At 36.2% G+C, this 11,227-nt stretch overlaps 5 protein-coding genes across 5 annotated transcripts; 4 read left to right on the top strand and 1 right to left on the bottom strand.

Moving 5' to 3' along the window:
• Positions 1–2,639: 2,639 nt before the first annotated feature.
• Tsp_08346 (calcium-independent protein kinase C) lies at positions 2,640–3,198 on the bottom strand. Its single transcript, XM_003375304.1, has 2 exons — positions 2,851–3,198; positions 2,640–2,738 (listed from the first exon to the last, which is right to left on the bottom strand). Exons 1-2 carry the CDS (start codon positions 3,196–3,198, stop codon positions 2,640–2,642), a joined length of 447 nt encoding a protein of 148 aa, XP_003375352.1.
• A 191-nt stretch (positions 3,199–3,389) lies between these two features.
• On the top strand, positions 3,390–5,472 carry Tsp_08345 (hypothetical protein). Its single transcript, XM_003375303.1, has 4 exons — positions 3,390–3,425; positions 3,897–3,939; positions 5,024–5,246; positions 5,424–5,472. The coding sequence occupies exons 1-4, from the start codon at positions 3,390–3,392 to the stop codon at positions 5,470–5,472; spliced, it is 351 nt and encodes a 116-aa protein (XP_003375351.1).
• Positions 5,473–6,591: 1,119 nt separating this feature from the next.
• On the top strand, positions 6,592–7,037 carry Tsp_08344 (hypothetical protein). Its single transcript, XM_003375302.1, has 2 exons — positions 6,592–6,823; positions 6,901–7,037. Exons 1-2 carry the CDS (start codon positions 6,592–6,594, stop codon positions 7,035–7,037), a joined length of 369 nt encoding a protein of 122 aa, XP_003375350.1.
• Positions 7,038–7,362: 325 nt separating this feature from the next.
• On the top strand, positions 7,363–8,301 carry Tsp_08343 (conserved hypothetical protein). The gene is made up of 3 exons (XM_003375301.1): positions 7,363–7,382; positions 7,724–8,109; positions 8,141–8,301. Exons 1-3 carry the CDS (start codon positions 7,363–7,365, stop codon positions 8,299–8,301), a joined length of 567 nt encoding a protein of 188 aa, XP_003375349.1.
• A 1,407-nt stretch (positions 8,302–9,708) lies between these two features.
• On the top strand, positions 9,709–11,041 carry Tsp_08342 (conserved hypothetical protein). Its single transcript, XM_003375300.1, has 2 exons — positions 9,709–9,788; positions 10,558–11,041. Exons 1-2 carry the CDS (start codon positions 9,709–9,711, stop codon positions 11,039–11,041), a joined length of 564 nt encoding a protein of 187 aa, XP_003375348.1.
• The last annotated feature ends 186 nt before the right edge of the window (positions 11,042–11,227 follow it).

The raw sequence follows: 11,227 nt of genomic DNA, 5'->3' as shown, positions 1-11,227 counted from the left end.
ATTTTTCAACAAACAACACATTTCCTTTTTCCGGTGCAAAAATTGACGCATTTCACCACGAGCACGAGCACAAATTGCATTTTGAACCCACAGTTCAGCGCAATCAAGGCCGCTTGTCTGTATGCTTCTTCTTCTTCTGACAGAAAAAAGAAGCTCACAAAAAGCCAGCAATAACAGACAACTAATTTTCCCTGCCTCTTCGATTGTTATTCAAGGCAAAGAAGTTGTTCACTTTAACGAGTAAGAAGATATTTCGTTGAAAGCATAGATTGGAAATTTGGTTTGATGGAAATTTCAAAAATCATCGCACGTGAAAACCAATGGATCATCAAATCGGCTTGTTTCCACTTTCAACGCCCACACAATTTTCCACTGAGCTCGGGATGATTTATTTAATTACATGAATTTTTACAACATTCGTTTCAATTAATGTCGACGTTGCATGATCAATCTTGCTTCAATGCTTTGTCATAATTGAAAGTTAAAAGTCAAGCAAATTGTTGTTAATATAATTTTAAAATTGGAAAAAAACAATATTAATAATAACTAAGCTTATATTTCAATCAAACATCCGAATAAGATATGAAGCTTTTTGGAAAACCAAATCTGTTCTATTCGAGTATAAGCAAGCAAATCAACATGCGTGTCAGTCAATGAATAATAATAATAATAATGTTATTGCTTAAAATTGATAACGAAAAGAAGTGAACAACAAACTTGCAATTTCAACTCATTTATACGCATAAAATATATCAACGCAGTTGTCGTTTTCGCATCAATTTTTTCCATATGAAGATTTTTAATAAATTTCAACGTTGTTGAAAAAAAAAATATTTTTTCTTCTCACGTTCAATATTTTTTATTGATGTGTGTTCAGTTTACTTCAAATTTGATCCATCCATATCCGAATGGCAAGTCAGCATTATCTTGAATAATTAATACTCAAGTGACATTGTTCTGCCTGCTTTAAGCTTAGCCAGAAGAAGTTTCGCTTGCAATTTATCATCATTATTTATGCTTTCAATTCTAATCTTCCCTCCAGATCTCCAAACATCCTCCACACAACACCAGCCGTATGTGTGTTCAGCTCGTCTGCATTATTGGTCAAAAAGTCCAGAAAATCCTTCTTCCCCTCCCACATGATTCAACAAACAACAACCATTTTGAAAAAATAATAATTTCGCCTTGTCGACTTTGAAAAATGACGCTTCTCCGTTCGACAAACATTTTTACAAGCATCGCTTCAGCTAATTGGAAGAGCAGGCTGGTCGAATCAACGTTTCGATTAGCCACTGGCATGTCTGGATCGATAAAAAAAACTTTCGATACTGGCACCACCATCTCTGCCATTACAATCATGATAATCTGTTATTTTTTCTATTTCGAGAAACAGAGTTGGAGAAAAAAAAATGTATATTCAAGTGGAGTGTTGAAAAAAAAAAATATTTTTTTCTTCCTCTTTTGCTTCACATAAATTCCCAAAACAACGTGTCGATTGAGAGAAATTGCAAAGCTATGGCATAACATCAACAAGTTGCATTATTTCAATGGGGAGAAGGGGAAAAAAATTACGGATAAAAACAATAAAATTAAATAATTTCTATTTTGATCAACGCTTGGATGGTTGTTGTGATGACTTTTTTTATACGCAATCGATTTTCGCTGAAGCTGAAAGCAACATCAAAAAGATAATTCACAGAAATTCATCTCAGCATAAATAAAAGCTGTATCGAAGATGTAAGCGATTTCAGAAAAGCTGTAAACACCCACAATGGGGATAGGCGATTGGCAATCTGATAAGGAGAGCGAAAGATTGATGCACGCGTACGTTGTCGACGGTAGCGATCGATCATCCAACTAAAAAGATCTGCTAAAAGTCAAGGTATGCCAATGCTAATATAACTTGCCAACATCGTCTAATAATTTCTTTGTATATTAATTAGCATTTGTCACTAATAACAACAATTTTGTTGTTGTTGAAAAAGTTAAGTTGCTAAATAAATACATCAAAAGCATATTGAATACTGATCTGCGACTTTGGAATAAGATTGTCAAGGTTGCCAACAAGCCGACCTTGCCATTGAAACGCATCAAGCCGTGACAACAAAGTGCAGAATCAATTCCAATTATCCAATTGGGCCTAACGGCCGCAATGAATGCATTTGCTGACAAGTTGCCAAGTTAATCTAAATTCTTACAAAATTGCTCGAGCGCAGAAGTCGAAAACAATAACCAACACGTCGATCATTCTCACATCCAAAAACTAATAATAAACATCCACTTTACAATACCAATTCATTTATGACCATGTCGTTTTTTTTGCATAAATATGAAAAATCATTGAATGCAAAATCAGTTCATCAAATGTGACAAACAGCAGTAAATAAGTGCATGAAGAATATATAGAAATGAAAATCCAAATCTTACGTGGCTGATAGAAATTGGATTAACGGTACAATAGTATGGACATTCAAGTTAATTGTTGTGTAATGCTGATGGGAAAACAATTTTTCCAATTAAATTGTTTGAAAATCAAAATTTCCTGCATAAAAATGATTAACAACAATCAAATGTTGTACGCATGTCATGTTGTTCGGTAAAAGATGAGATTGATTTAACAATGTGGACGTCAAGCTGAATCAATTCAAGCCCATTAAAGTGGCTAAGCGACAGTGAAAAGGTTGAAAAGTGATATTACTAATTCCACTACTACGGTCAGTTGTAATTATCTTGTAATTCTACTAATGATATCGTTTATTCATTTGGTTACTAAGCAAGTTAAACAGAAATCGAAGATAAGAAAAGCAACTCTCTGACTATATAGAAAATAAATAAACATGAATCACTTACCCAAAGGTTATTGGAACCAAGTTGCAGATCCTCAAACGACAGACGACAGTTGGCGACAAATACATCCGGTGGTATGGCGCAGTTGTGAAAAACGGTAAAGCCGACCGTGTCGGCATTGCTAGCTTTGCCGTGGAATCGTTCATCCCAGCCGGGTGCACTGGTCTTCTGCTTGACCAGTGTCCGGCCAACTCGGTACTCGTCAATATCCACATTGACGTAAGGATCTATAGCAACACCGGCTTGACGTAGGCCGGTAGTCAGAGTGGAAAATCTGGTCGACCATTCTGTCGGTTTGAGATCAGCTGCTTCGATTACACGAATGCCAACGGAGCCGGTGAAAGCAACCATTATTATTGTTATGTGTAAATTTTTACCAAGCAAAACAAGAACAGTTGAACAATGCAAACACCGTAAACGTTTATCAAACCGATCATAAGCAAAACGATAGCTGAACGAGCAGCCGCACAATGGCAACTCGGCGCGGCTTTACTTAATTGCACAATGCCGCAGCCGACCTCCCACATCAATCCATCAAATGAATGCCTACAGTAGGCCTGCCTTATAATCAGGGTGAGGTATACTATCAATTTCATTACCCGGGTACAATTCAATCACAAATTGAAAAGATTTTTTTACTTCTGAGATTCAGGTTACACGTATTTCTTTTGAATAAAAATACGTTTCTTTCAATATGATAATCAATAATTCCATCTGAAAAGTGGTTAATACAAATTTAATAAATGATTGCATTTTAATTAAAATTAATAGATTCATAGTAATTTATTTTCATGCTTAAATTTTAAATTTTAAAATAAAGATATTTTGTGATATTAAAGTTAAAAATTAATTTATTAACATTACTCTGCGTTTTGGGGATTTTTGATTGTTCAAGTTATTTGTTTTTTTTTGAGGAATAAAAAGCAAATAACAAATGCTAAACAACCTGTTGATTAGACTGATATCCGAGCATATTACTTCATATATTACTAAATAATTTTTAAAACAAAACTTCTGAGGCATATAAAAGAAAGTTTTGACACTTTTAGCTTCTTCTGGAAATGATCAATTATGTTAAAGCTTTCCAACATCGTAATATTTAATTTTACACATTCATGTAATGTAAATTGATGACTGAACTGTTGTTCATTTAAACAATAAATGTATATTTATATGGGATTATATTAATTTTCTTTCAAAGTTCCATAATGCAGCTAAATTCATAAAGTAAAATGTATCTGAAAATATGAATGAACCTGTAAAACATTAAGTAACTTGCTCTCGATAGTCAAAATATCAAAACTGATAATCAAAGAGCAGAAAAAATACAATGTTTATAAATTTTATCATAAACAAATTGAGATTTATTGAAAACTCTTTTCATAAACACAGTTTACAACGTAACAGAGTAAAACAACAGTGCAGTCTTGTAATACAATCTTACATATAAAACATTTGAAAAATCAAATAACATCAGTCAGCATTAGTAATGAAAAAATGCTTAAATTTTGATTTGACATCGTTATAATTGAATAAAATGCGGTATTTTTCGATATAAAGGGTTGTATGTAAATTGCATTTTAAAATTCTTTTAGCAAACAATTGCGGAAAATTTTCCACTCCATTAATAAAATTTATGAGATGAAAAAAATGAAAAAATTTATTATTCACAAACTACAGTAATATTGCATGAAAATTTTATCATTATGATCAAGTAAAAGTTGCGTCGTTTACTGTTCTATTAGAACCTGCATGACAATAATTACGGTAATTTACAACAAACAAAATTCTGCATAGCTGATGGCATAATAATGAGAAAAATGTTTTGAATTGTAAAAATTACGCATATTAAAATTTAAAGAATAATTTTTGCTAAAATGTATTAATCTGATTATTGATATGATTTGCTTTAAGGCAACTTTCAAATTTACAGTATACCACTTTTTAAGGAACGGAAATTCGCCTGCGCTGCAGTAGTTTCTCTTGACGCGTGGCTAGTCGCCGGCCTGCCTTGACGACTGGTGAAAATTTATCGATAATGTCGATGCTTTTTTTGATTTTTTTTCACTCTTCTCTTAACTAGTTTATTTTTTTTTGGAAAACTGTTCTTGTTTCGTTCAACCATTTCCTATTGTTGGTGTTGGCTTCAATATTCTTTTATAACAAGATACTCAAGTTGGCCGAGTTACCGAATTTGTCTTGTTGGCTGGGAATCGATTGACAACGGTAGGCAAGCTACGCTTGCCGACTGAAACGTTCGTTGCTGAATTATTAATGATCCGATCCGAAGATGAAATTGTTTCTTCTTTGATCAGAATCGACACGACGTTCATCGGTTCAAAACAGTGGAACAATATATTTGTCGGCAAATTGTATCGTAAGAAATTTCCAAATGTACAGTATATTTTTCAAATGTACCAATTTTGTTCACAATTCCATTTTACGAGTATTGGGTTCATATATTGATCATCTGTCTGCTCCTGTCTTGAGAGTTGGTTGAGTGCGCTGATTGACGAGCAACTGCGGCTCGTCATTTTTGCCAGTTGTTGCTGTTTTTGACATTTGGTCAGTTCTAGGATCCGTTTTATGGCCAATGCAGGGTCACCGAATAGTCGAGATGGATAATTTTTAATATTTCTTAATAAAGCAACGAGTATTATTATTCTAGATATTCGTGTACGTGCGTGCGCGCGTGTGTATGATTTCCCTTCTGCCGTAATATCTATCTATCCCTTTTCTTCTTATTCTGTGTCGACTTGATTCATCTCGTCTTTTGCTGCTTGTTGGTTGTCAATTTTTCATCGGTGCGTGTTCCGCTTTTTGTTTGCATTTGTGAATTGTCAGCGACGCTTAGTTCGTCGTTTATTGTACGTGCCGTAGTGGGAACTGGATTTCTGATACCTCAGGCTTGTGAAAAATTGTTCCATCTTTCATTGATCAAGCGAAAATGTCTTCCATTCAGCCTGTCTGTTGGTCTGCTTTATTCGTTGTTCGTTCACTTCGTTTTCAATCTACTACTTCACTTTGTGCCGTTCGTCGGTGGCAAGCAACAACATTCAGCAAATGCTAACCCAGTCGTGCGACAAGCGAGCGCTTCTTCTCACATTATACTGAATGAATGCTTGCTTGAAGCCGGTTGGCTTGTTCAGCTCACACGTTTGTTTTACCCTGCCCACTTTTCTCTCTCCCTCTCTCTCTCTCTCTCTCTGTTTGTATGTGTGTGTGTGTGTGTGTTTGACAAGTATCATTGTGTAACATTTCGGTTATAAACAAGCTTCAGCAACAGAGCAAAAAACAAAAAAGAGAAAAAATAATACTCGCACCAGTTTTTCTTTTTCAGCTTTTTCTAGTCGAGGTCGACCAATGTATAGATTTATTATTTCAAACTTGTTAGAAAAATGTTCCCTCATGGCCGGGTTGATAATTATCTTACGCTGGTCGTTCCGTTGCGCGCGTTGTGGACGCTGATCAATGCATTCATGGCTTGTTTTACCGCCGTTAAAAAGCATTTGTGAAAAATGCTTCCCCCTCTCCAACGGCCTTATTCACATACACTGTTCTTTTGTCTTTTGGTTATTTATTTATTACTTTTTTTTCCTATTCATCAATTATTTGTTAATTTTTACTAAAATTGATAAAGAACAACACAAAATGTGATATACTTCTACAGTAGGCATGAAAGTTGTCGCGAAGTGAATGTTGCATTTGTTGTTGTTTCTTGATTTTCACATTCTGTGTACAGCAATGGACAACGAGAGCCGTGCGGACGTGGAGCCGAGCCAGCGGTCCAAGAAACTCAACGTTGCCATTGCGACCGAATCGGTGGAATGTGCCACCGTGGACCGCTTCGTCGAAGCCTGCGATCCGGCCGAAGATCCAGCTCCCAGTTTTGCCAAAAAAGTTTTGCTCGGCTTTCCTGAAGTCGAATGCGATTCCGGAACCGAATCGGACGAAGAATTGGAACGCATTGAGACCAGTATGAGAAGAGAAAATTGAATTTATTTATTTGTTTATTTCTTTTATCAGTTTTTGCTAATCAACGTTGCTTTTTAGACTCGATCGCCAGCTTGGCAGTTAGCCAAACGTCTGACTATTACGCTAGTCAACCGAGCTGGTCGGTTTCGAGCTGTTTGTCGCGCATCGACTCGCCGCTTTGTTTCACCCTCTCTGATCAAGACTTAAATTGGTAAATTTTATTTTTCTTCCTCCACATTATGCATATAATTTGAACCACGAAATAAAAATACTTTTCTAATCTGCATCATTTCCGCATATATATAATGCATGCATTATTACATTTTTATATTTCTTTTCAACTTTTCCCTTGCATATTCGCAGTTTTTCCTCATTCAAATTTTTTGCACATTAATATCGTTAAAATCTTTTTTTATTATTTTTCAATACATTTTTGATGAGAAAACTTTTAATAACGAATTGATTTTGTTGAACGCTGAGGATTGTGCGTTCGGTGTCGGTGTCAAAGCGAAACGTTGGCGAGATGGAAAATTCAAATTAATGCTGGTGAAAAATCCAGTGTTTGCGTGCAACAGCACAAACACAATGCCTGCTTGAATGATGATGACTGACGAAAGTTGGAAAAAACATTTTTCCCTGTTCGAAATTTTCGTTGACGTCACGTTGTTCAGGCTTAATTTTTTCTTTCACCATCTGGTGGCACTTTCATATTTGCATTACGTTATCAGAATTTTCTCAACATTTTGCCAAATAGCTATTATCACTTTATCTAGTTCATCTCATTTTTCAAAAATTTTCAATTAACAATGCACAGTTCGAGTTTCTTTGATGGATGGAAGAGCAGCAGGACAGGCGGATTATGGATCAAATCAAAATTTTGAATTTCTATTCCTTTTTCTAGTTGGGAAAATTTGTCGATCAGCACGTCGCCGAGTCAAAATTTGGAAGACGCACGTGAATCATCATCGGCTAGCAATTGTGCGGTTGGCCAGTCGGATCCACAACTGCCAACTCACCATTACCACACCAGGCAGCAGTTGCAACGGTTGAAGAGGGAAATTTTGAACAACGAAATGCCCACCAAGAGTTGCTACGGTGCAGATGATGTCGACTCCAACGACGGCGAGGTGGATTTGTACCAGCGAACCGCCTTTGTGCCGTTCAAAAAGTGCCGCGGGCTGCTGGAACCACTGCAAAGTGGACTTCGGTCGAACGGCAGCAAAACAGCGACCATGAACAATAATACATTGTCGGTAAAAGAGCCAATTTCACGAATCTTCCGTGAAAGTATATATATGTTGTTTGTGTGTTTCTGTAGTCAAAAAGCGACATTTTGGAATCGGTTACTGCCGCTGCCATGCGACGTACAGCGCCGATAAAGCTGATCATACCGCCACCGTTGAAATTGGAATCGGCCGAATCAAGGCAACACCACAGTATGGACGAAACTGTTGGCTCTTTGTCCACAAATGGATGTAGGAAGCGCGTGCGATCAGATGAAGGTGACCAACCGCAGACGTCAACTGGCTACTTCAGAGCACGGCCATGTTTAAATTTTGAGAAGATGCGAGAAGTAAAAAATTAAAGAAGACTTTTTTCAAGATTATTATTTATGTGTATATAATTGATTTAAGAAAATGGTTAAACCGAATAGGAAGAAACCGAGTATAGCAACGGGTGCGGAAGGTGCAGCAAAAGCAAAGATGAAATTACGGGTAAATTATTATGAAACATATTTCCTGTAGTATATATGTTGAAGGAAAAGCAATAGCAATCAATTTATTGTAGGGTTGGAGCAGCGGGTACCAATTGCGGTCTTCTGGCAATTTTTAGTTCCAGTCACTGAACATTGTCAATTCTGTTTGCTATCAACGGGACCGAAGTGTTTTTTTTTCTTGATTTTTATTTGATCTCCTGTAATGTAAGCTGCTGACTTTGCCCAAACGGCGGCCAATCTACGCCCTTTTCGTTCGATTGAAAAAATTTCAAACTATTTAACGTTAAATGCGGGATTGGTGTTGTTCTCTTTGAATGCTGCATACGCGTGCGCATTCACCATGACAGTTAACAAGTTTTCCCTGTTTCAACTGGGAATTACTGTAACAAAATCTTTATTATTTATTCGTCAGATGATCCAGCGTTCAATGCTAAGCTGCGTATTCATCTTCGATAATCCTATTTGTTGATGCAGCAGTCATGTTTAAAAAAAAGAAGAAAAAAGCTTACCATCGAAATTCCAATTTTGAACTCTATTGCATTCATTAATTATTTGGTTATTGCATTTTGATTTTTGTCCCTGTTCTACCAGTGTGACTAGATGTGTTTGTTGTGTCCAACGACCGGCTAATGGTAAAATTTGAAATACAACATTGTACTACGGTACAATGTGTAGTGGCGGTGAAATAATCGATGACTGCCGGTAAAAATCAGAACCCACATATACATGATTCGATAGATTCACGTAAAATAATTTTTAACACAGAAACTTAAGGCAACTTCCAAATTTCATTCGTACACCCTTTTGTGTTTACTGTATTAGATTGATTTTCAAGTACGATTTGTATTTTTGAAAACTGAAAATGTTATTGATGGCATTTTAATAAATCGAATCTGATTGATTGATTGATTGTTTGTTTTGATTTTAATTAAAAAAAGGAAGCCATGCACTTGCATTGTGAAATTGAAAATCTTAATAACACCATTTTTCTCCCATTACTGTCACTTGTGTTCTATTCGAGAAGGTATATTTTTAGATTGTTCTCTTGGCTGTGCGATTTTTATCTTGTCCCATTAGAGAAATTGTTTTTCGCCCAACACGCTGAAGTGTTTATGAAACTTCAGTTTAATTTTTGCTTGATAATGCCGCTTAATTTATTTCGCTTTCTAATGGAAGTTGTTAGGTTTATGCATGTTTTTGTCGATGATGCGCATGACGAACTTCGGGAACGATTCCACAGTGGGTCATCGTTTGGTTTCGATGCTTTTTCTTGATTTTTCTGCCGTTCGTTGCCAGCGTAAAATTACCTAATCCTCGGTGAATTATTGAACATTGCTTTTGCGACTATTCAACATTCAAAAGTTATTGGAAGAATTTGACTTGAACAAATTGGATTTCGGTTCGATTGATGATGAACAACTTGGCTTATTCCTGTGGTATAATTTTTCAATTCGAATGCTTGAGAAACATTAGCACGTTTTTCTTTCACCTTTTTCATATTTAACGTTGCACGACTAGATGTTTGCTTTTTTTTATATTCAGACTGTCAGACCCACTGTTTTACACAGTTCGAAACTTTGACCGATTTATTCACAATTTCAAATTAACAGAAATCTAGATCTTTTTTGTTCGAGGTCGTTTCACCAACTTAGGAGTTGGATATTTTTTTTAATTGGTTTGATTTTTATTAATTTCGCAAACTCAACCTGACAGCAATCAATGATTACTGCAAGTAGAAAGCAGTCACATGTAATTTAAGTCGCTCACATTAAAACTATATTATTGAATCTTTACAGTCGATTGAATGTAACAGAATTTTCATTTTCCTTTGAAAATTGAAAAATATTTTACTATTGTTATTCGGAAGCGATCGGGGCTATTCGGAAAATGGCGAAATTAACATTTTGCAAGATTATTTACTTATTATAAGCAGTTGAATGACAGGAAGAAACTACGAGAAGAATTTCGTTTGGTTTATTGAAATAAAATCATCTTTGAATTTGTATTATTTTTTATAGTTGGGAAAATTTGTCGATCAGCACGTCGTCGAGTCAAAATTTGGAAGACGCACGTGAATCATCATCGGCTAGTAGTTACCCGGTTGACCAGTCGGATCCACAACTGCCAACTCACCATTATCACACCAGGCAGCAATTGCAGCGGTTGAAGAGGGAAATTTTGAACAACGAAATGCCCACCAAGAGTTGCTACGGTGCAGATGAAGTCGACTCCAACGACGGCGAGGTGGATTTGTACCAGCGAACCGCCTTTGTGCCGTTTAAAAAGTACCGTGGGCGACTGGAACAACAGCAGACCAGTGACCATGGCAAACACACTGAGATGAAGCTGATCATACTGCCACCGTTCAAATTGGAATCGGACGAATCAAGGCAGCAACACAGTATGGACGAAACTGTTGGCTCTTTGTCCACAAATGAATATAGGAAACGCGTGTATGATCAGATGAAGGTGACCAACCGCAGACGTCAACTGGCTACTTGAGAACAGGGTCATGTTTAAATGTTGAGAAGATGCGAGAAGTTATAATGAAGCAATTAGCGTTGGAGCAGTTTTCTTGAAATCAATTCTGACAATAACGAAGAGAGGCTAAAATGCAATCAAAATGTCTAACCGAAATGGTATAGAAAGGATCATTGCACACTGACGATAGTCAAACACGCAGTGCGT

The sequence above is a fragment of the Trichinella spiralis genome, assembly GCF_000181795.1.
Source record: "Trichinella spiralis strain ISS 195 chromosome Unknown Scfld5, whole genome shotgun sequence".
NCBI classification, from domain to species: Eukaryota; Metazoa; Nematoda; class Enoplea; order Trichinellida; family Trichinellidae; genus Trichinella; species Trichinella spiralis.
This window is presented reverse-complemented; position numbering and strand designations above follow the sequence as displayed.